This window comes from Ixodes scapularis, unplaced genomic scaffold, assembly GCF_016920785.2.
Source record: "Ixodes scapularis isolate PalLabHiFi unplaced genomic scaffold, ASM1692078v2 PGA_scaffold11__112_contigs__length_91849675, whole genome shotgun sequence".
Taxonomy (NCBI): Eukaryota; Metazoa; Arthropoda; class Arachnida; order Ixodida; family Ixodidae; genus Ixodes; species Ixodes scapularis.
The window spans coordinates 8,874,050-8,899,798 of NW_024609837.1; the positions used below are offsets into that span (position 1 = coordinate 8,874,050).

Below are 25,749 nucleotides of genomic sequence, written 5' to 3' on the forward strand. Positions count from 1 at the left end.
CTCTCTTCGAACGCGTTACAACGCCGGCGTCCCCTCGTGTGGCTTTCGCATTTGAACCCGTTCGACGAGTGCAGTGAGACAAACACGGGGCTAGCTTTGCATCTGCCCCACCGACAGCTTACTTATAGAAATAAGCTATTGGCGACGTGCGCGATCAGAAGCGTCGCGGTGGTCGACCTTCCACGATTGGTGGAATGCTGACTATGACGTCAACAAATGAGTTCTCATGGACGGAAATAAGAGGAACGTGAAGACTTCAATTTTGACGATGTTTACAGTGTTAATTCAAGAACGCTATGATTTCAATCTTCCGCCATGCTAATTACAAACAACATCCAACTTGTTGTTCGCAAGGTAATGACGTCACGAAAGGTAATCATATGAGGGCGCCACCGAAATATCTCGCCGCTAATAGACACCAAGAAGTGAAAAAGCGCGTGCTTCGGAGATGACGGGAACTCGCGCAAGAGCAGGGTAAAAAAAAACAAAAAAAAACTAAGGTGTATGGGGTTGTCTTTCAGATACGTTACGTATGACGATGTTCATATATGATCGAGGACAGAAAATAGGTACTAAGTTTTTCTACGTAACATTACTTCGAAACAACGTGCAAAAGACTGTCTTTTTCAGCTGCGCCTCTGCCATGATAGAGCAGGAAAGGGGCAAAGTGTTCACGAAACATTCATAAAAACAGGTCATTTCTATCTATGGCGGTATTCACGAACTGAAAAATGGCCTTTTTTTAAAAAAAAAAAAAAAAGATTTCGCCGGCTTCAATTTTTCATTTTATGGACGTATAACATCACAGTCATGTTAAAAATGGGAGTGTTAGGTTACTTTGACAGAACTGAAAAAGCTATCTGTTTATGATTGGAATATCACAAGTTCAAGGCGCTCTGCAACTTTGGTTGGCGAGTTATTTAGCAGACAGGTATAACCGTGCTCGGCGTAACGACTAATTGATAACTGGATACGTTAAACATTTAAAGCGCAGTTTTAAGTAAACATAAAAGCGACGAAACTCAAATGTGGGGCCATATTACGCAGCTTAATATCACGCGAAAAGAAAATCATGCAGTTGTAAATCGTTCTACTTTACGACACGCTTACGGGCTTTGTCCATAAAAGAAACGCTTCAAAGATTTAGAAATATCTCTTTCTAAAAAAAAATATTTTACAAAGAAGAAAAGAACACATCCACTTACGAAAATAAAAGCTGTTTGGAGGTAATTTAGTGCTTTAAAAAGCGTTTCTGCTATGTCGAAGTGAAGGTCAATGATGTATCTGTTTCGCGGAGGGCGTAACGTTTTCTGCAGAGCGAAGTGCGCAATCTGCATTTGTTTAGAAAACAAGGGGCATGGGGCAGGGCCGAAGAAATCTTGGCTAGAGCTCAGTAAAGTTTGTGATTTTTTTTTGTTGTTTTTTGTGGAAAGGGTGGCGGCCTTAAGTGTAGGATGTGTATAAGAGAGGTTCGCTGAATTATTAATTTAGCTGTGAGTGAAACTTTGTCCTCCCGTCACCGTTTTCGTTCTTCTCCAACATTAACGTCTTCAGCCATAGCCTCCTCAATACTCGCAAAGCCTGGAAGTTCGACGACGGAGCCCTAGAGTGCCCGGCTGCAGATTTGAGCGCGAGGATCTGGTAGCACAGAGCATTAAAAGAGTCATTTCTCAAGGAACCTGGACGTCAGCGCAGAGCTTTTGCAGCGGCGATGACCCAAAACGCACTTGTTCGCTCGAGAGGGGTGTTTCGGCGTCTCGCCGCAGCGGGGCGCCAGTCACTTGGCTTTCCTCTCCTCTGTTCTCTGCCGCTCCACCTTTCCCATTTCGGTGTTCGCTTCTCGTGGCGATCTGTCAAGCTTTGCCAGTATATAGGAGGCTATGCTATAGCTTTGTAGCCTCAGTCTCGGGCAATTCATCATATGGATAACAGAAGTATATGGCGTGCATCTACGAAGCAGTCCACCCAATCACAACCCCACTTCCAAAAGTTCATCTTTCTAACGTACGATGATTGCTTTGTCGAGAAGTCGACATAGTCACTGAAAACTTGAGAAACGAAGGGTGTAGCTCATTATGTTTATGCTCCTTGCTTCGTGATTGGTTTCTTGGTGTTCTAATCGGATAATGCCGTAATCTGGTTGGTTGAAGAGCAAGAATGAGACGTCCTGATTTTTTTAAAGGAATTGTCAACCAAAATTTTGGATTTCTTCAAATAAGGACACAGAAGCGTTGAATGGGACGCTACGAACTCCAAGACTTCCCTCATACATCGATATCTCAAACGAATGGCCGTATCTGTGGAAAAGAAGGGCGCGATCGAGCAAGGACTCTGACGTCACGATTCTCCCGGAACAGTTCAGAATGAGGGGAAGCGGCCTGGCTTCTCTCCTCCTCGCTACGGTTCACCGGCTTGACGGGACGAAGCGAGAACGATAGGAAATGAGAATCGTGACATCACATGTCTCGTCGGCCTTTGTCGGCCGTGTTCAGTCGCAAATTTCTTTTTCAAAAATACGGTCATCCGTTAAAGATATAGCTGGTTGTTTTTTATTGTTTTTTTGTTTTGTTTTTGAAGCGTCCCGCCTATCGCTCCAATCCTTTTTTGTGAGCTCGAAATTTCGGTAGAGTAACCCTTTAAGGTGTCAGTGACTACTTTATCTTTCTGAGAACCAACGTACTACACGCGTATTCGTAATGCCCAACATGATGACAAGAACTATCTCCGCCTCAAGCATATTGGAAGCTTGCTTGCTGCATTCAGATGTATGCTCCAAACATGTCTGTAGACAGTTTTTGAATGGGACCGTCATACAAAAAAAGAGACACGCTTCAGACAGTGCGTACAGATGATATTTTCTGTGATGTATTTGCGGCGTCAACGCGACTTGAAGGAAACCATTCCGGTTCCAACATTAATAAGCGCCGAACGTTTAAGAACAAATATTGCGAGGGCAACGCTACACCCTCGGCATGCTGCGCCACTTACCAGGAACTAAGAAGAGCGTCAGAAGCACAGTTGTCGAACCCGAAACATTCGCCATTGTTGACGAGGGAGTATCCTGCGCTAGCGGACGGAATTTGCAGTCCGGACGTACGCGAACGCCGCTCCTGTTCTTCGGCGTCAGCGAGGAGTCCGCATATAGAGCCCGGTCAGCTGTCACCGGACGAAGCGCCCATTTGCCGCGATTAGATAGCATTCCTAGCGAGCAAGAGCTTTCCCCTTCTATCGCCAACGCACACTATGTTGGGCAGAAAAACGGAAGAAAAAGAAAAGTGGCAAACGTGTTTTTAACGAGGATATTGTAATACAGGAACAGACTGTGCAAATATGAAAAGAGTTCTTGGTGTCTTTGCCGGAGCTATGACGGGCTATGGAGCAATACCACCTATATATGGAAGACAAGATCTGCGCGTGACGTCAACGTTATTTGATTCCCGACCCGCCCAAACCGGTAAACACGCCGCAGCTCGATGAGACTCGTCGCAAAGCGTCTGTCGCGTCCGTCTTGGCGTGGCAGCGCGCTGACTCCGCGTGAGACGCTGACGCGAACTAGGCGGAGATGCCTTGTGGTTATGACGTTTCGGGGGGAAATGTGCAGGCCTTGTCTTCTGGGTGGTATTTGTTAAAAGGGGGAGGGCTGACGACGGTGAGAGGCGATCCCCCATTTTCTGCGCCGCGTGTAGTATGTACAAAAAGCTGGCAGCAGCGCCAGCTGCAAAAAAAAAAAAAGGCTGCGCGAAAAGTAAAGTATTGCAAAAAAAAAAAAAAAATAAGTATTGCAAAAAAAAGATAAGTATTGCAGAGCCGCCATTTACATCTCCTCACGCACAGACAACACGCGGAAACTTCACGTCACCACTCCTAAGACTAACATCTACAAGTTTTTTTCCCTTTACAGCTGTCTATTACCGACTGGAATTCACTCCCCGATAACATTGTAACAATAGAAGAGCCCAGCACGTTTCGAGCCGCACTTGGCGCTCTTTACGTGTAATTAACCTAAACTGTTTTGTGTGTGCATGTGTGTTTTTTTGTAGAGTTTTATATTATATTGCTGTCCCCCCCCCCCCCCCCCCCCTTTTTATGTAAAGCCCCCTGAGGGCAATATAAATGAAATGGAAGGTGCGGACGCTCCGGAACTTCGAACGCTGTGGACTCTGGCTGTAACTTAGAGCCGGTGAGAGTGGAGAGAATACGCAGTGCCTTCAGTTTTTGAATACAAATAGATTTTCGATCTCGTCATCCGCTGAGCGTCCTTCGTACATTTCGGTGATTGGCCCTTCGAGTGGACATCGGGAAGGTGATGCATCTTAGAGCACAATGGCCGGCTTGAAGTTGACTTCAAAGACATGAAGAACATCGCGGACGTTACATGCGTTTAGTTAAATCAAAGTAGCACCGGAACGAACTAATGCTGACAAGCGTGACCTGGATATTATGCCGCATTTTTGGTACTGAGGTGGTTTATTACATGACATTACGAAACATTTCGCCATAATGGCCGAAAACACCGCGTTGAGGAGGACGTTTGTTCGCGGAAGCTACTGCCAGATGAAAAAGAGAATGGAGCGCTCTGATATGGAAACTCTAAACGTGCCGTCTTTCCCAGAAACATTCTTGACGCTTGTATTGTGTTTTCGGGTGTCACTGTAACAATAGGAAAAGGAGAACAACTCTAGTAATTCACCTGACAGAAAAGAAGAAAGAATATGTAACAACGAAACCTGTTACGTACATTGGAGGTTTAACGTGCCTGCTACATCAAACCCTCCGAAACGTCGGGCTAAGAATGTTGATTTTGTTCGTTGACACCCGTTAAGCGACAGTCATACTACTTATTCATCAGAAAAAGCATGTTCGAGCATGTTTAACTCACGTTTTCTTTATACACATCTATGTTTGGAACGTTCTGAAGACAGCTTATGTATACCAATGTCACAGTCATACGAGGAAAAAAGGAACACATCAGACAGTGCCTTCAGCTTGTCTTTTGTATAACGCATTAGCAGTGGGCCCACTTATTTACATGACACTTAGTACCAACCTGAACTGAGATTTTTCAACTTCCTCAGTTTCAACAAGTACAACTCGACCGTTGCACAGTTCCCGATTACATTCATAATCTCGCGAACTATCAGAAGCTCCTCCGTGAATACTGCCCTGCAATGCACTCCGAGCACCAATCAATAGCCTTCCTTTATTCGGTTCAACCACTAGATAAAATTTCCACCCCTTTTTTTTTTTTTTGTTTATTTGGGTAAGCATTGTGTTGGCATGCCGTCGTGTATCAATGCTCTGTGATGCACGCCAAAGACCCCGGGCTAGCGACGATACGGTACTGGCATCAGGAAAAAAAACCTAAATACACCATTTTTATCAAAGAGGAATGCCATAGCGCAATCGCTCCCACTATTCGTAACTCCAACGCCCTCGAGATGGCGGGGCGGTAGTCGCAAGATGGCGCAAGAGACGGAGGCAGATTCTCCAGGATTTCCCGTGCTCCTGCTCGCGGACGCTACCAAAATTTAGGTAGTAGGCAAATAAATTAATGGTGCGCCAAAATTAATTTATTCGCCTAAAATACGAGGCGGTCAGGGCAAGAGATGTCACATGTCACGGAGCTGTTGACGTGCGCTAAGAAAACGAACATGTTGATTTTTAAAAGTCACGGAGTGGAACAAAACAATTCCCATTTTAACGCACTCACTATTTTTTTTTTTGTTAAAACTGCACGAAGCACGAAAACGCCGATCAAAACCACGCGGTAACAACAACAGCAAGACCGACAATCCGCACTCTAAGAAATTCCATCGCGTCTGCTTACCACAAAACACTCAAAGAGCCAATCATTGCGATCTTCGAAATCAGCTCAGCGAATGATGAGGCGGAACATTTGTTCAGACGTCAAAATGAAATCTGCGTTATGGCATTACGCAATGCAAGCCTGACGCTTAACATTGCGTGGTGCCACAGCGCAGACTTCCTTCTTAGGGCCTAATATAGATGTTCCGCCTCATCTTTCGCTGAGCTGATTTCGTAGTTCGCAAAGATTCGCTCTTCGAGCGTTTTGCGGGTAAGTAGACATACAAACATTTCTTAGATTGTGGGCGCCGCCATAACCGTTCTTCAGTTTTTGTTTCCTCTTATTTTGATCACGCCGGTCCATCATTTCCACGGCCGGACAAGTTATTGTAATTTTAGATCCGACTGCGTCTTTCTCCCTACCATTGACATTTGTGTAGGTTCAAAGCCCGCTTCAGGTGCTTTCTCTTGGTAAGATGAGAGAAGGTCAGCAATGGCGGACGTAATCTGGAGCGTCTGCAAAGCGTTTATAATGCTAATAGATCGAACAAAAAACCAGACTCCCGACATTGTCTAAGGCGTGTTTTTTCCTTGTGCAACGAACCTGACCCACGGGTCACACAAAATTGTGTTTAGTCATGTTCGAACCATACATTCTTATGAAACAAGAACGCCTCCAATGTGGTGAGCTATATCCGTCGATAATTATGTTATCTTGTTTGCTGATATTGTACGATGTAGGAGTGACACTACTATCAGCAGTGTGATTCCGGCTTGAGAATGACCACCATCATGGGGCGATGATATCATTGATACCAAAATAAAAACAAAGGGAGAGATTTTTTTTTTTTTTTTTATCAGTGGTTGTAATGGTCGAGAAGGTCGAGGAGGCTGCTTGTTCGTGAGGGCTACCACCAGATGAATGAGCAGATGGAGCGCTCCGTGATAGAAGATGTAAATGTGCCGTCTTTCCTCGAAACATCCCGCACGCTGATGTTGTGCGCTTGCGTGTCCCTGTAACAATAGAAAGGCAGAACGACACCCATAATTAACTTGGAAGCAAAGGCATGAAACTCTAACGGCGCTGTCTTTTACTATGGAGGTTTAACCTGCTGCCCTCCAGCTACATGTGGCATAACATAACGCTAAGCGGAGAAATAGTTTTTTGTTCGGAAAGACTCGTTATAGTTTCTGTCCGTGTGAAAACGGCAGGTAGTATCTTTCAGAAGGACGGCCTTCAGAACGCTCTCCTCGTGTTTTGTGGTGGACACACGTAGGTGTAGAAAACGGTGCTAGTTGGTACTGACTCGTTATGAAAAGCAGGGCATCTAAACGACAGTGGCAAAAGAAAGATAAGCACATCCATAGAATAAAGGTGGCTATGGTACATCAGACGAGCGCTGTTTCTGTACTCCGACAATCCTTAAGCTGAGACTAGCAGCTCCGCCTTCAGCGAGAGCTTTCTGCCCCTGCTAACACAAGTGTGGACGAGCAGGCACGCGCAACCAAAGCACTCCGGAAGCCAGCGAGCTCGCACTGAAGTCGGAGCTTCTAGTCTCAGCTTAAGGGTGAACGGAGTATAGTAGTGCTTTGGCTGCTCGTGCGCGCTCGAGAATCACGAGAGGGCCAAGTGCTATCGAAAGTACGAAGCTCGTGCAAGAAGGTACGGGCAACTGTAGCTCATCCCTGCTGTTCCCATCCTGTCAGTGATTGTAGGGTGCTCATCGTCGTAACCTGCACTGAAAATGTTCAAGATACTCTATGTTGAACATGCACCATCCGACCATGACAGGTACCTAATGAATTCCTCGATAGACCTTTCCAATAATCGCCCTCTGTGCGCGGCCATCTTTGTCTACTGGGCCGTGGAAGGCATTCTGAGCATGCGCAGTAGCTCTCTTGCGCAAAATGTGAGACGCCACACATGCGACCACAGCCCAGTGGCTCAGCATTTTCCGCCTGGGTGATGAGCGCTGGAAAGGTCTATACATCCTGGGAAGTTCCAGCGTGTATAATGGCCCGCTGTGCTTTCGGTACACCAATCATGTGCATCACGTTTCTTCTCTTAATTAGTTGAGCTAATCAGGAGCTGAACCGGTTTTTCTCACCAGTGGGGCTGCAGTCTCAGTGACAAAAAAAGTGGCTTTTTCTTTTTGCCGAAGAGACTTTATGCCCATCGGAGCATGACATCGATGGCTTATTTCTCATGGGTAGAACCGACAAAAAAAAAGTCACTTCTCACATAATTAGTTATATTTATTCAGTCATACGCTTACTTGTCTATTTCATTTTTATTTCATTATATTTCATGTCAATGCACCATCACTGTTGGACCAATAGCCATGCATGCCACGCCCGGGTTCAGTGACAAAATAGGCACCAAGACGCAGCGGCCAAAATAAACAAAGCATGAAATAAAAAATATATCATCCCCCAAATTAAAAAAAAAAAAGTAAAGTCAGCATCATGTTCCAAAGTATTTGTGGGGCACTGTGCATGCAGGAGTTTGCGAGAGCACATAGCCACAGGCAGCTTAAGAAAGCAGGACGTGGCGAGTCCCACATCTCATTATCGCTCCTCAGCAAATACGATTGCAGCATTAGCCAGTGAGAGACCCGAAGAACCAATCACGCAGCAAGATGAATCATCATAATAGGCCACGCCCTGCCTTTCATAATAACCTGTCGATGACTATGCGGAGCAGAAGTTCGTCTGCTTCTTCTTTTGCAGGGGTTGGGTAACGTCAGAACGCCGAGCTCTGATTGGTTCTTGTTAAAGGACAGTGGGTTGAACTCAAGGTCTGCACACTATCTTCCAATCAGAGCCAATCAGAGGTCGGCGTTCTGACGTCACCACAACCCCCTGCAAAAGAAGAAGCAGACGAACTTGCGCTCCGCAAAGCGTGTTCAGACGGCAAAAGACTAGCCATTAGGCAGCTCTAACATTGGTAACTCAATCGAGTCCTTCCGACATTGGCAGAAGTAATACAAACGCTCCAAAAGCACTGTCGCTTCCAAAGTTACAGGTGGCGATGAGAAACGTATCACAGTGTCGGTGAGTCTGAAAGCAGTCACCTCATTCTAATTTACACCTGGTGTACATGTGTGCACTCCAGTGTTGGAAAAAATACTCGATAAAAGTATTTAACTTACTAAATACCTGCTTCATAAAGTATTTATGAAGCAGGTATTTATAAAGTATGCGTTTCGGCGCTGAAACAAAGGGCTAATCTACCTTTATTAAAAGTCAGGCGCAAAGTCTCCCGTCTTACCTTCATTCACAATATTTATTACTATAATGTTAGCCTGAAGGAACTCTTATTACCTCCCCCTCATCGCATCTTTCCCAGACATGATCACCCTCACAAAATTCGTTTATCAAATTGTCGCACTAACCAGTTTCGCAACTCGCCATTACAGCTTGCCATTGCAGAATGGAACTCTTTGCCCTACCACGTTGTAGATATCATAGATAAAAATGAATTCAAATCATCATGTGAACGTTTGTTTCACTTTTCCATGGAATGAATCGCGGGATGGTGTCTTTCTTGTTTTTCCTGTGCAAAGATGGTCTTTTCTCTCTCTTTTTGTAGCCTGGTTGGCACGTTGTTTCCTGTTTGTGTAAGAGTGTATTCCTTTCGAGTGGGTGTATTGCATTGTTTCTTGTTTATTAAGCAAATATGTACGATATGTCTCGTTTTAATATTTTTGTCGAAAACCTTGTGCTCCCCCCTCATACAATGCCCGAAAGGGCGCTTTGAGGTAAATTAAATAAATAAATAAAATAAAATTTAAAATACTACTAAAGTTACATTCACTGTAAAGTATCTTGAGTAGAGTAGAAATACTTAGAGACGTAATTCCATTACTCTTGAAGATACTTCCACATTGCATAATTTGTATCGAGGTCAGTGGCAAACACATTTATACAGTTGCGCAACTCTGGTTTGCTAGAAGGGTTTATTAGCACGAAACAACACAAAACGGAAAACAAACAAACAAAAAACATCGTAGGGCTATTTTATGCAGTTGAACCATCAGAAGAAGAATTTCACTGATACAGATTGCAAAACATTTTTAGGTAAAAGAAACAAAGGGTCGCTTTAGCTATTCGCAGCTTTAACGAACTATAATGGGCGCGCTAGTGCCTATCAAAATGGCTGTCATCTGGATGATCGTCGTAGAACAGCGCTAAGAGGCGGATCTGCAAAATTCTAGTTTTGCTTTGAATACGAGCAGACTTAGTTTATTGTTTCCCGTGAGGAAGGTATAGGCAAGCACCTCTCTTGTGAAGCCGATCATCCAGGAGCTAGGGAGCGCGATTCCCACACCGCGGTACCACCATCGCTGAAAGGTGCGGATAGTGACATCGCTGAATGCGCCTAAGGTCCTGCGGCGGACCTTAGTCGCATCGTTTAACTACAATTCATATTCCTTATATGGGGAGTTCACTATAAACGAACTTGGGATACAGAAATGAGTGAATGGATAACAAAGAGAGCCCACATAATAGCCATGGCACTCGTCGCGCCTTCTTCTATTACGTTGCGTTCAGAAAGGCACTAAACGTTGAGGGACGCTTTGTTGGTATTTTGAGAGGTCATCCCACTCGTAGTTCGTTTGCGGTCCTGTTCTGTGCTCATCAGTGTTTGCTTACAGACAGTGTTCGCGAGAGCAATAAGTGCCGGGCTGACGACAAAAAAATAAGAAAGAAACAAAAGAAACCTTGACGTTTTGCCGTAGCAAAATTAAATATAAAACAAGCAAAAAAAAACATTCTTTTTGTGTTTACTTTTCGTTTTCTTCTACTTGTTATCTTCTTCACACTGAAGTCTGGATTGTTGTCGTGGGTCGTTTTCCGTTCTGCGGTGCGCTTCAGTGTGGCAATCTTTACCTACGTAAACCAGCCCTTTCGTTTGAGAAGTTTTTTGGGGGGGAGGGGGGGGGGAACTCTACGAAAGAAAAAAAAAAGTGCCTTTGGGAAGGCGAAGGGGAAAACCTTCATTGTACGAACTTTGGTATGAAATACGAGTATCGGCACAAAAGCGATGTTTTCACGAGCTCAATCTAAGTCATCGTAGCTTATCGGAGCTAGCCAGACGATTTGGTTGCTCGAATGAATGTTCAAGTTTGCTCGCGCCACGCCCATGCCACTTCATACAATATAAAAATCTTAAAATAGCGGAATGTCACAAATGTATTTGAGATAATGATACAAAGATACAAAGGTACTCAGAAATGTAATTATAATAATGTATCAAATACTCTCGATCAAAAGTATTTGCAAGATACCAAGACACTTTAAAAAGTATTTGAGATACAGTATATCGAGTAGAGTATTGGAGATAGGCACAAGTCTAGACTGTACTCACGTATTCAGCACGATGAAGACGGTGGCGTTTTCGGGTGTCTTGAAGGCCCCGAATTCAAGTTTCCCACGCTGTTCACCGGCCAGCCTCGAATCTATCCTGACGCTTCCTCGTGGAAGAAACTTCCTGTTCACAAGGCAACAAAGAGAAACTGTTCAAAATAGACTGCGGTGTTTTTTACAATAGGATGAGAGTGAATGGCTTTACCGAAACCCACGTGGTAAAGTACACTGTAAAGCCGCGGTAACACTACTAATGCATTAGTCAAAATACAGCCTGCAGACACTCTTTGTGACCAATGTGACTGTCACATTGGTCATACAAAAACTGACCGAGGACGTGCTCTAAGCGTATATATGTACGAAGCCAACACTTTTCGAACATGCCTGAGGCCGCAGATAATTATGCCATCATGACAACAGCGAACACAACGTGCTTTTTGGTATGGTGTACGAGCACTATGGACTTCAAGAATCTGGTGCGTTTACTTTCTCTCAAAACACGTGGAAGAGCCAATAGGTGCAATCTTCGGAGGGCGCTCGGCGAAGGACCTGCCAAAAGATACAAAGAAAAAAACAAAAAACAGTCCGCTTTGTGACACTGGGCATGATGTTTCAATTGCTCACATCATTCGCCGAGTTTCCTTCGCAGGTTGTAGCCATTGGATCTTTCAAGTGACTTGCAGGAAAGTAAACGCGATGGATTGTTTAGAGTGTAGAATAACGAATCATTTTACAGTATGGGATTCCCAGTTACAATTGGCACTTACGAGAAATGCGCCAACGCGTAGTACATCGGCTGCTTGAAGAATTCCTGCCCAGTGGCGTTCACAATAATGGGCGAGTCGACAAAGTTCTTCACCCAGTTGGGACCTCCTACAACATCCAAGGCCAGGTTCCAGTCAACCCAACCCGTGGTCCAGTGTAGAAGATCCTAAAACAAAGATTGAACAGCCGTTCAATCACGGGCTACTACGAGTCGAAACTGCCTCTTATCCATTAGTTTTCATGATCCCTCAAGGAACATAGCAACGCCGGGTCGCTTAGTGAATTAGCTAGCCGTTATCGGCGGATTAATGCTGCTTGGACGGTGCAGTAACAAGTCAACATGGTTCAAGTCGAAATTGTCTCGGTCAAAATGGCCCCGCTCAAAATGATTCCCTGTCAAAACGGTCCTATAAAAACAGTCCCAAGCACAAAATCAAACACAATGGTTGCAACAAAATTTCGGGGCGTTGTTCATTTGACCTTTGTGGGTTTCTAGGTCGCTTGTACTTGACATAGTTTGAACGTATACGAATATAAACTTGTAGCACAAATAGTCCAACCATAATAGTTTGAATAGGCAGTCCAAAACCTTTAGGATTCATGTTGCTTTGGTTCATCAGAAGTCTAAGAAAATTTCGCGCATATTAGTTTGTTATATTAGCCTTCGGATTTTCATCGCACCTGAAATAGGGAAAACAGAGATACAGGAGGAGACTTGCTTTTGTTAATGCCAAAACGTTTCGTGGATCACTATCTATCAGCCAACCGTCAGTTAGTACAACTAATTTTAACTTTATTTATTTATAAATAACTAAATGCACTAAATTTGCTCAGAATGAATATTGTCTTTGCTAATGGCGAGCTTTGAAAAATTATCACTAGATTCCGCCAAGGAACAGTACAGCTACCTTAAAACGATAATAGACTTATTACACAGTTTGAAATAGAAATTTTTTTAAGAATATATAACAAAATACTTCTAATGAAAGGTATATGCATTAAGCGTGTTTGGAATTATTTGTCAAATTATTAGTTCGCTGGAAACATTCCAGATTATTTAAGGTCTTAAATTCACTTCGGAACATCTTGATGGGGTTTGGAATCGGGACAATTTTGTCTGGACTTGTAGTTACGTTCAATGTGCCATGTCCTGGCCATTGTGGCCAGGCCTAATTTCCTTTGGAACAATCTGTGCGGGTCCCGTTTGTCTGGAACCCCCTTGACCGGGACCAGCTTGTCTTCCTCGCCCAAAACCCGATTTACCTCCAGGATGTCATGCGCGTAGTTTTCAGCCCGGTCCCAACTGCCGAGGATAACATGCGCCTTGTCCCAGGGCTTATCGCCTTTGCACGCCTCCGTGGCCAGGATGAACTTGTCGGGAAAGTTGTCATGGGTCTTGTCCAGTACCCCAGGCCCGACGAATTCGTCCGCGTACCAGTGCACTGCAACACCCTGGACGTACTTGGCCGCATCGGCGTCCCCTAGAACCTGTGGTCAGGCACGAGGACAGTGATGTGCTCAGAGGCATATCCGTTGAATAAGTTCAGCGGAAATCGCCAAGCGACTAGAACCGGAGGGAAGAGAAGAGTACACCAAAATAGAACTCTCAGTGCCTCAACATGTACAACTTTCCAGCGCTTATCACACAAGCGAAAATTGCTGAGTCAGTCGCCTGCAATGGAACGCCCAGCGTCTGATATTCCAGAGAAGACAGCCACTGCTCATGGGCGTACCAATCGGGGGGCAAGGGGGGCGCTCGCCCCGCCCCCCTCCAGTTCTCAGATTGGGGGGGCAAGGCATGTGTTTTGCACCCCTCCCCCTCCCCCCCCCCCCCCTTGAGACAGCCGCCACTCGGCAGGGCAAACACTGGCTGGCGGCGCCTAAGGAATACCAAGGGCACCGCCCGCCCCTCCCGGCCCTGGGGGGGGGGGGGGGGGGGGGGGGGGAGGGGTCTGGTTTGCACCTCCCCACCCCCCTACTCAAAAACAAGTTGGAACGCCACTGTCACTGCTCCTAATGAGGATGCGCTCCACAGCTCATTAAACGAGGATGCCAGCGCGCGGAAGGCCATTATTGGAAATGTCTATTGGGTCTTGGCTTATACTGTAATAATATTGTTTTGTAAGTCCGAATAAACGGGGCAAGTAGGGGGACAAAAGAGGAAGAAGAGGACAGCGCCCAGGGGATCTCAAAACGTTCTACATGTAGTGTTGCTTGTTACCCGGTACGACCGGTACAATCAGGTAAATGCTACCACATGGTGTCAGAAGTGCTCCGGAAATGGAAGCCTCATCGAACTCGGAGAACGTAACGGCCCCAACAACACTGCTAGCAACGGGTTTCACGGCGCCGGCACCCTTTGATTTCAAGCGCCCAGAAGAATGGCCAAGGTGGATCACCCGTTTTAACAGGTACCGTAGAGTTTCGAAACTCGATAAAGATGACGAAGGATCGCAAGTAGACGCATTAATCTACTTTCTCGGTGAGGACGCGGAAGACATTTTGTCCGCCTCGGCTTTGACCGACACCGAACAGCGACAGTTCGAAGCAGTTGCCCAACTCTTCGAAAGCCACTTCGTCGGCAAGAGAAACGTTATCTACGAACGGGCCAAATTCCACCAGAAGAAACAAGAGCCGGGTGAATCTGTTGAGAGCTTCATGACTAGCCTGCATCGCCTAGTAACACATTGCGGCTACGGCGCGTTGAAAGAAGAACTCGTCCGCGATCGTTTTGTCGTTGGATTGCAAGATTCTTCGCTCTCAGAAAAACTTCAAAGCGACCCAAATCTGACACTGGAAGCTGCGTACACTCGAGCTCGACAGAAAGAAGCCGTGCATCGACAGCAAGCCGTCGTCAGAGGCGAATCCCTAGCAGAAGACATGACGCTGGATGCCCTCCACAAAAGAATGTCAGCAAAAGAGAAAGGCGCAAAGCGGCGAAAATACACGCCGAAAAACGCTGAAAATAATGCGGCTAGAACACAGACGTGTGGAAGATGTGGCAACAGTGCACACGAAAAGTCCAAGTGCCCCGCAGCGGGATCAATCTGTCGCAACTGCGGAAAAAAAGGTCACTGGCAACAAGTTTGCTTTAAGGAGCTTAGGAATGAGGGCAAGAGCACCCTAAAAGAGGTGACTCTACAGGACCCAAATGAAGCGCCAAACTGGATGATCGGAAGCATCCACGCAGCTGAAGGAAGTGCGTGGAAAGTCAAACTGCGAGTCAACGGAACGCCTGTTACGTTCAAGATAGACTCTGGTGCAGACGTCAGTGCCATGCCTCCAAGCACTGTCCCAAGCAAGGTGACCCTTGAGGAGACAGCTGCCAAGCTCTACGGTGCGAACAGGCACCAACTCGAAGTGTTGGGCAAGTTTCAAGCGACAATACAACATAACAATAAGTCTATAGAGCACGTGATCTACGTAGTGAACGGCCTGGAAGAGCCTCTTTTGGGAAGAAAAGCCAGCAGCGAATTGGAGCTGATCCAACTTCTGTGCACAGTCTCGGGCCAGACAGCCAAGAGGTACCATGAACAATACCCTGAGTTGTTCCAAGGTCTCGGAGAAATGGCAGGAGGGTACAAAATCAAACTCTCGAAAGACGCCACGCCAGTCTCCGTCCACACATCACGGCGTGTACCCCTGGCACTGATGACGAAAGTACAAGAGCAGCTGGCAAGCATGCAGAAAGATCGAATCATAAGGAAAGTTGAAGAGCCTACACCATGGTGTTCTGCAATGGTTGTTGTGCCCAAGCCGAACGGAGAAGTACGGATCTGCGTGGATTTGACGCACCTCAACAAAAACATAGAACGCGAAAAGCTAGTTTTGCCCTCTGTCGAAGAAACACTGGGACGGTTGTCACGCACATCACTATACACAAAACTAGACGCCAAGTCCGGATTTTGGCAAATGCGGTTGGCAGAAGAGTCACAAACTATGACCACTTTTATCACACCTTTTGGCAGATTTTGTTTTCAACGATTGCCGTTTGGAATTTCTTCCGCCCCAGAGTATTTTCAACGAAGGATGAACGAGATCCTGGAAGGAGTCCTTCCAGGATTCACTGGTGCCAACGAGAAAGAGCATGATGAGAGGCTAGAGGAAGTCCTTAAGAGGTTGAAAGCAGCAGGTGTCCGACTCAACGACAAATGCGAGTTCAAGCAAAAGTCCATAAAGTTCTTGGGACACATCGTCCCAAGACAAACCAAGTAGGACGCTTCATCCCCCATCTTTCCGAAAAATTGAAGCCTCCGCGTGACCTTCTCAAGAAGGCAAGCGAGTGGACGTGGGACACTGCACAGAAAATAGCATTCAATGCAGTGAAGAAGGACATCCAGGAGGCAACAGCCCTAACACTGTATGATCCGCAACAAGAAATTATTGTTTCAGCAGATGCTTCGTCTTACGGTTTGGGGGCAGTGCTACTACAAAAGGACAAGAACGGAAACATTCGACCAGTAGCCTTCGCTTCGAAAGGACTGAGTACCACAGAAACAAAATACGCACAGATTGAGAAAGAAGCGTACGCCGTGACATGGGCATGTGAACGATTCGAGAAGTTCCTGCTAGGTACGCAGTTTCACATCCAAACAGATCATTGTCCACTCGTACCTCTTCTTGGGTCCAAAGAACTGGATGCGATTCCAGCCAGAGTTCAGCGATTCAAACTGCGGCTGATGAGATTCTGCTACACAATCTCACACGTGCCTGGAAAAGAACTCTGGACCTGGTACACAAGTCCTGGGCATGACATCATCTTTATCGGGTTTTCAAACCGCCCCAGGTGGCAAACATGCTAAAATTCGACGACTTTGCGTGGCAAAACAGAAAACGTCTCAATATTTGCGTAGACGGGTCGCCAACCCGAGGGACGCGCTAGGGGCTATGCAGAGCTAGACACACTGCCGTGGTGGCACTATATAATGATGATGTGAAAGGGGGAATAGACGGGCGTTGTCATCGAGGCGGTACTGCTTTAACCCTTCCTTAAAAAAGGATTAAGCAGCCACGGTCTGAAGATACGGGATCTAACACTGCAGAAACGCCTCAATAAAATGATTTCAGCTGAAGTTCTTAACGTGAAGAAGATTTGAGCAAAATTAATTCAGTTCTGCCTGAAACAGAGCGCAAATCACGCCCTCTATGTGACTGGTGGCCGCAGAAAAAACACTTCTGGTGTATTTTCTAAGCGGACCAGGCGAATTTGTTTAGCGGCCACCAGTCGCCTTGAAGGCGCTAGTTTCACATCATTTTAGATGAGACTCAATTTATTATTTTTGTTCATCATGCAACCGGGCCATTAAGACTCATACGGTCTCAAGCTTGAGCCAGTGTTGTACACGTTTCTAAAAAAAGTGACGAAATCTCGTTCCTCGTTCCTTCATATTTTTGGAACGCGTTCCCCTTACAAGCTCTATCTGTCAAAAAGGAACTCGTTCCCGTTACATTTACAAAATGAAACGTATCGTTACATACACGTTACATTTGTATTTTGCTGATTACCATACTTAGTTAAATCAAGGGAATGTTTCTTTTTTTTTTTTTATCGCATCAAGTTGGAACATACGAATTTGGATACCGTGATGGAAGAGCACCTGGAGTAGAAGACAAGCGGAAGCAGGGTTTCATTTGTTGATATATTCACCTTTAAAAATCTCAGTTTTTAACCATTTTCATGCTTGTGGTGGGCGATTCAGACGAGCCAAATGTACCCTTACCCCACATTGCACGAACGATTTAAGACCTCACACGTTTCAATCTAACTAAATCCCTAGTTCGAACTTAACAACCGTGGCTTCTCGATGTTGCTATCCGCCAGACGGACAAATGAAGAAGGGGGTAGGGCTTTTGGAAGATCAGTCTTGAAAACTACAAGTCCTTCTTTCGTGAAGGTTGGATTCGTTGTTTAGTTCACATGTGAGGAACAAGGGGAGAATAAAAAAAAAAGGTTAATTTTTGCGTATCCTTTAAGTGACCAATGTTCGGGATACAAGGGTGCGTTCGATGTCTAGTAACCTGTCCTTTTGTTGTAACTGCAGGTATCTTTGTGGAAGTTCAGTGATAACTGTAGTCGACCTAACATTTCGGGGTGTATGAAGATTCTGGAAACAAAGAAAGTATCTGAGTTTGAAACGTCCCTATTTCTGTGTCGTTTCCTTCAAATAAAAGTTTTTTCTTTTTTACCGCAGCTTTCGGCACTGAGAAAAGAATCAATCTCTACTAGCTCTACTGCACCCGACTGTTTTAAGTGAAGACCACACAAAATAATCCCTAACATAAGTAACCAAAAAGTTAACGAGATCCTGCTCTTCGTAAAGATATTGTTTTTATACTTTTAGAATATCCGTCTTAGAAATAAAATGAAAATCACCTCAGTGGACGAAAAAATGGGAACGCCGTTCATTCTTTCGTTCCAGTTAAAATGTAAGGAGTTCCTGTTCCAGTTCCATCGATGCCAAATGGAACGGCGGCGTTCCATCGTTCCTCCTAAAAGGAACGTGTTCCAGGAACGCCGTTCCTTGGAACGCTTTTTGCCTACAACACTGACTTGAGCACGAAATTACTTCGAGCGCAACCTTTTTAATGGGAAACAGTCGCAAACTCATTATAATCATCATCATCATCATTATTCAGAAGGATCCACTAGAAGTTATCACTGCAGTACACCATGCAGAAGAATAATTTTTACAACACAAATGGAAGTATAGTCTCTTTCTTGATGCACGGGCAGGGACACTTGGAACAATGCAATAAAGAATTCCCGCGCAAAAAAACCCGGAGTCCGCTTGTGCTTGTGGCATAAACTATTCATCACGCAATGATCGACTGCCAAGTTTTGAGGCCGAAGCCAGAAACGGACTTGTTCCCGGATTTCCTTGGCTTTGGGGCGGAGGTGGAAGCCAATGTGGCCTATAGGATGGTGCTACCTGAAGACTCGAGAGGATACCGGAATGCACCAAAAGAAGATTAGGGTACTGGTGACGTGTGAGCGAGAAGTAGTGAGGTAATTATCACGCAGTTGATTTTGACTGGAGCAGAGCATATAGTCCGTCCACCCGACACAAAGGAAACATTCACCAATATCCAATCCAATCGAAGTGTAAACAGAAAATCTCCGCCATTTTACGCCATCCCCTTAAGGACGTCCAGGTGCAAGGTCTATTCCGCGGGAATTGCACAAAATGGCTAACGGTTTCATTAAGTGTAAACGGGAACCCTCGTGGAGATTGGAAAGCCTGCGAACTTTCCTGTATTTTCTACACACCTAAAACACAAAGAAACGATAAATTAGGGCGTGTTAACGGACCAGAGCTCGAAGAACGTGAAACAAAAGTTTGCGCTGCTAATTCCCACCTCCGTCTGTTTTGATCTGGATGTGCATCATACCGGCGTGCGGTCGTGCATCACTACTATGCAGTGGACGTTAGAGACCCCAGGCTATCTGTCGAACTGCACTGGCTAAATTTCGTATCTCTAGTGGCAACACCGCACGCCCATTGAGGCTAGAAAACTTACAACGTTGGCCCAGTTTGGAAGGAGGTTCCGATTGTCGTCCATGATCATCAGCGTAAGGTTTCCTGGCCCGTAGCCGGCGTCCGCAAGCGCCGGTCCCAGGTCCATTTTGATAAAATCTCGCTGGGAGGACGGTGTGAAGCCCATGCACTGGAACGGGTAGTGGGGCGTAAAGCCTTCGTTGGGTTCGTTTTCGGCCGTCAGGCCCCACAGGCGGATGCCATTCTTCTCGTACTCCTGCAGGAACCTAGACGGGTAACTGTGATCAGTCTGCGCCACCCATTGTCTCAAGTAAGAAATAAATCTCCAGATAGTCCTCTCAAGCTAATCTGTCCTGACATGGCGTCCGATGCCTACGCTGTAGATGCGCAAAATAGTGGCGGAGACTACAGGACAGCCGGCAGGTACGATAATGGTTCGCGTCCTGGTCTAAAGCGGTAGTTGCGGTAGTTGAGGGCCATGGAATAAAAGTTTATTACGAGGAACACATTGACAGCCATATCTTGCTGTTATTGAGTTAATTATCTCAGTATTTCAAGAGTAAGTAGAAGAAACTCTTGAGTATCTACAAAGGTAATAGAATTATACTTACTGGTTACTTTCCGTAACTGCCTATATATTTTATGTTTTAAACATTATTATATAAAGGAATATATTCATCTGAATTTAGGATATATAAAAAAATAAGGAAGACAGCGGGATGAGGACGATTCGTCACATGCGCACTCGTCACAGGACGATTGGTCACAGGACGATTCGTCACATAGGAACATTCGTCACAGGATGACTCGTCATGCGGGCAACTGGTCACATCGATCGGGCAGGGGACGATAGTAAAGTGTAAATTTCAACAACTGCCCACATTCCCTGATGAGGAGTTTCACGATTACCCACTGTGACATAAACCAATGGTTAGGAAAACTAAACTCACAATACTCATCCGCTTTTCTTTTCATCATATTACGACTCTTCAGAGGGTTGATTTAAGTTGCTGGCTTGAACGAGCAATAATCCGACTGGCAGTTAAATCAGTTTTTACTTTGCCTTGCATACACCTTTTCGAGAAAACCAATAAGTGTCGGAATTATTTTTGCTGCATGTGTGCGAGTACCCCTTGTGCAGCTGCATGGCTCCATCTCTCTCTGTTGCGATCATCTCCATCTTTTTGAATGTAGTCAGAGTTCAAAAATAGTCGCTTTTATATGGCCTCCCCATTCACCGTTCGGGACGCACCCAGAAGCTAAAACGTCTGTTACAAATTCTTCGACCTTGAGAAGCGAAAGACATGCTAAGATAAGAGGTGACCCACATTGTCAGGACGAACCAACATTCAATGTTTGGGACCGAACCAGAAGCTAGAACGTTTGTTACAAATTCTTCGCCTTTCAGAAGCCAAAGACATACTAAGATATGAGGTGAGCCACTTTGTCCGCCCGAACCAAACTGAACAATACATTTTTGGGGGGCGAATTGTAGGACCGGTTGGCCGCGTGACGAGTCGTCCTATGACGAATCTTCCAGTGTGACGAATCGTCCTGTGACCAATCGTCCTGTGACGAGTGCGCATGTGACGAATGGACCGTATCCCGAAGACAGCTGCAGTTAACAAAATAATGACAGTAAGTTCCGGGGTCCATAAGTAGTGTTCCTTTAAGATATGCACTCACGACAAGACGACAATTAACGGTGATCACGTAATATAGAAAAGTGATCGCAACAGTAGCGGTCTTCTTTGAGAACATTGTTCAAATATACTTCTAGTAATGACGCAATAAAAACAGCCTGTTTTTGACGGGAAACCTAACAGTGCACATATATCAACTACTTTTCTCGATAACCTGTACGGCGAGACTACTGTCCACTTTTATATAATTTTCTATCAAGATACTGATCACAATTTACCTTTGTCAAAATCATAGTTGGGGGTGGTTACTGGCGGTCATATCTGAGCTTATTGCAGCTGGGCGCATGCTGACTCCTCCCCTACTGAACACTTCCGGAGCTTACCTTACACACATTCCTAATTTCGGCTTGAATAGTCGATCAGCAGCAATACGCTGTTAAGAATATACTCAAATATGGTAACCAGTGAATACCAACGATACGTTGCAATTGCTTTGATATACTTCCCAGAATATTGGTGAATCTTCAAAATGTCCCTGTCGATGCAGAAGAGCTGAGTTCAGAAGTATGCCACCTGAACCCAAGTTCAACGTCGGGTCACTGAGGACGGCCTCGATAACGTAAGTCTTCCCTAAGGCCGTAAGTGCAGCCTAGATTGAGCCCGTGTGCATGAGAACGCACCTTACGAAGTACTTGGCCCAAGCCTTGTAGTACGGTCCCCCGGGACTGCCCTTGAGTGTTCCGGCGCCGTACAGCTTTCCCGAAGTCTTCATCCATGCAGGGCCACTCCAGGGACTTCCGAAGATCCAGACGTCCTCTTTGGACATGCTTATGGCCTTCTTAATATAAGGAATCTGGCGGTACATGATTGGTCAGAAAATAAGAAAATATGGTGGCGTTCAGTATATTCTCTTATGCACGCTGCCTGGTACGCGTCTCCAAATGTTGGTCTAAAGGCTGGTTCACACATTTGAGTTTAAGTGTAACCGAATTCCTTGTTCTCGCGTGCGACGAGAGAACACACTGGCACACTAGCGCCCTCTATCTGGCACCCTTAGAACAATTCGGACCTAATTTTGTGGGGCGTCATTCTTTCAAAGTGGGCCTGGAATAATTCTGGCAATTTTGTAAGGGACTATTTCACATCGTGCGTATATTTGATCTTGCACTTACTACAAGACCTTCCGTCTAGTAATACGAGGGCCTGAAGTATGCAAGCAGTGTTTACTGTTTTTGTCGCTTTTGTTTATCCCAGTAGAACACGTCCGCAATGCTATCATACATACAAATCTTGAAAGAATAAAACAGAGAGGACGAGGACGGGAACAGGACATCTTTCATGTCCTGTTCCCGTCATCGACCTCTCTGTTTTATTCTTTCAAGATGTGTATCTCTTAACCAACAGGCTCGTTTTCAAATGCTATCATAACATTTACATTGCGCCGACACTTGCAGACTTCGCACGACCCTCGCTTCGTGACTCCAGGGCCAGACTGGCATCAAGACGACGTCACTGCGCTGTGCTTAAGACTTCAAGGTTTTCATCCTCGTACTGTACTTCGTTTAAGCTAAGTCCAGACGCAGCCGACGCTACGAACCAATGGCACCAATCAAACAGTTTCAAAAGCGCAACTCACTGGACGTTTTCTGTTTATGATTGGCACAGCGATGTTAGAACGCGTACAGAAGCATGGCGAGCACTATGATGGTGCGCTTTTCACGCTGCCTGATTGGTCTTACCAGCTCGTAGCGTCGGATACGCCTGAACTTCAGATGAAACGAAGAACAAGAATAAAGGCTAAATACTATTTTTAGAAGAAAACAATCGAAAACACATCCAGCCGGCTTAAGCGTAGCACGTTTTCATGCGGGACAGGGCAGTGAATTTACTCGCCTCAAATTGTAGACGTATACAGGTACAATCAAAAACAGAAGCAAGAACTTAGATTGTGTCAAACCTTCTGAACTATAAAATTCACTTGAAGGAGCGATGCAACGAGTTTTGTACTTTGCGCAAATACCGCTCAGAGCAGATCCCTGACGTTAATGGCAAGTGAAATAACAGATCGTTTTTTTTACCACACGCAGTCGAAGTCACAGAAAAAATTAAATAAAAAAGAGCAGCGTTCACCTCCTCAACTCGCTGCCAGAACAAGCGGCTACGTGATCTTGAGCCAATTATATGCCGCCAATGTTGATAATAGCCACGCGCTGGAGTTGGCAAGGCACAGGACACGCGCTGAGTTCTAGATATTGTTATAGTTCGACTATTGTCGGTCATTGCAGTGATTGGACACGGCCACTACCCCAGTGCTTATCGAGCTATCGATTATCATGAGCCAAACACGAGTGCCCACACAATGCTCGGGTCCAATCTATGAGCCGCATTTAAATATCCTCACTGGAGGATACCGCGATCCCCCAGCTACGTCATCAAGTTTCGCGAAGGAGAGATTGAATAAAAACGCTCGCTTTTGTCCTTGAGATTACACCTTAACAAAGGAGTTTCTTGGCTGGTGGCGTTGCGTGCGAGTATCCTTTAGTTCCACTAGTGCCCGTATGCTCGTGTAAAGTGAAAGTACATTCCAATCGAATACTGTTGCACCACCTCTTTAAGCACATTTCAATATGTAATGACAAAGATCGTTATAAGTACAATAACAAACGACAATAAATACGAGTACAGACATTCACACAGTGTGTCATCGTTCAACTGAATGATGCTCTAGTCAGATCGTACACAAGATTAGCGCAATGGACGAACACAGGAAGAAGGAACTAACTGTGTAACCAACTAGGCCATTAAGTTATTTTGTTCCAGTGATATAGGTTGGGATAATTGAAACTTTTTTATCTTTTTTTTTTCTTCATCTGCTTCTTGAACGACAGGTTAAGAAGATCATAGGAGGTATAGAGCTTCACTCAACATACAACTATCGTAATCTCTAAAGATGGTAACAAAGTGAGAACGAGTCGGTGCCGTGATGGTTCACCTTCAACGAGAGGTCTTCTGTAGTGAGCGCAAAGTGCGTCATGTCCAGGTCTCCCGGCACGTCGTTGTACGTGTACAGGCGGATCGAGAAATCACAACTCGCCATGGGAACCCTGCCGATGTTGTAGGAGAGCCCTGCAGGGACGAGTCAAAAACCAGTCAGGTTCTATTAGAGTCACTGAGAGAACTTCGAAAATGTGAAAATGGGACGTAATCGCCGCTTTCCATAAGACTGCAACATTAGCCAATAAGAACAGCGAAGAAGGAACCATGAAGCAAAATGCCTAAACATAATGTGCCGTGCCCTCCTTTTTTTTTTTTAAGCTGCCAGTACATATATTATTTCTAGGTGAATGTGTAGCGCAACAGGGAATATCAACGGAGTAGAATGACGTAGTGTACGCATCTTTTTAGCAGCCTCATCGCACTTCAGGAATGGCCAATTTAACCAAAATGGGGGCTCATGATTATAATGCCATTAAATGCAAAGGTGCAAGCGAACTGGACAAGTTCAACACGTTCAACAAGAAATATAAAATTGTTTCATAATCGAGATGAAGATTTCTAAAAATTAAACTTTGACTGCTGGTTTTAGAATAATCGTAATTTAAATACATCGAAACTATTTTTATGTCTACTAAAAAGTTTGGCGCATGCAGATAAAAATTTCTATCAGAAAATCTTTATTACTTACATATTTTCACCTAAAATAGTCTCAAATCAACTATCGGGATTTGTTCCTGTATGTCCACGACGTAACAACTTTGTGAAAATATTGCGGATACTGTTTTATTCTGAAAACCCGTTAACCATCGAAAACGACAGATGTTCTTTGTGGCTGCGACAATAAGATAACGTAATGTTAGATTAAATTTCGCAAGATAATTGTTCATAGCTCGACTTTGTTATGATACCTTCAATGGAGTAGTAAGATTTCAGTATGTCTTCCTGTAGCTCCTCTGGGAGCGACTGTAGGTTGATTCCTGCTGCATCGGTGAAGGCTCCTCCGAAGCCAAAAATGGACTGGTACTTCTTAGAAGAATCAATAACCACTGACACTAAGTCGGCAGCTTCGTTCGGCATTCCTGCGAAAGTGAGAAGTAGGCGATTATAAAATGAAGGGAATTGAGATTCTTAAGCAAGCTCCTACAATAGCTCTAGCCTTCTGATTGGCACATTCAAAATAAACATGAACAAACAAAGAGTCCTGACTTTCTCAGCTCCTAGTTTGCAGAAAATTATTTACTATAAGTAAGATAGACACTGTTTTTTTAATCCCAGAGATTTTTTTAGTTATTCTTTTAGTTTCTTCTGAAGCTCAGAAGCTCAGAAGTTTATAACTTTATGACAAATTACGTCACTGAAGTCGTAATTAGCTTAGAGCAAACAAAAAGTTGCGCGGAGCTCTCAGGAAGCTAGTCTCTACAATCTACGAAGAAAAACTCGGCAAACGACAATACCGTAAAAACCTTATCAGCAGAAAACGTTAAGCGCTGATACATAGCGTGCTCACGTGACATCCAGCTTCATAACGTAAGTTTGATGTTTATGGTTCCAAAGATTTGTTTTCTCCATCCTTGTCATTTTTTTTTTTTTTTTTTTTTTGCAGGGCACAATTTTTAGTTCTGTCAGTTATCCAAGGAAAAGGCATACTAACTTAAACTCTTAATAGAGGACGC

General features: G+C 44.9%; 1 protein-coding gene across 1 annotated transcript in view; it reads right to left on the minus strand.

The window, feature by feature from the left end:
• The window catches only part of LOC8030109 (lysosomal acid glucosylceramidase-like), a 52,296-nt gene that overhangs the window by 16,082 nt on the left and 10,465 nt on the right, over positions 1 to 25,749 (minus strand). Inside the window, exons 3-9 of the mRNA XM_042288814.1 lie at positions 24,985 to 25,155; positions 24,072 to 24,205; positions 21,760 to 21,932; positions 19,459 to 19,702; positions 13,204 to 13,428; positions 11,943 to 12,106; positions 11,177 to 11,299 (exon numbers count right to left, since the gene is read on the minus strand). Of these exons, the coding sequence (XP_042144748.1) occupies positions 11,177 to 11,299; positions 11,943 to 12,106; positions 13,204 to 13,428; positions 19,459 to 19,702; positions 21,760 to 21,932; positions 24,072 to 24,205; positions 24,985 to 25,155 (1,234 nt within the window). The remainder of the gene's footprint in view (positions 1 to 11,176; positions 11,300 to 11,942; positions 12,107 to 13,203; positions 13,429 to 19,458; positions 19,703 to 21,759; positions 21,933 to 24,071; positions 24,206 to 24,984; positions 25,156 to 25,749) is intronic.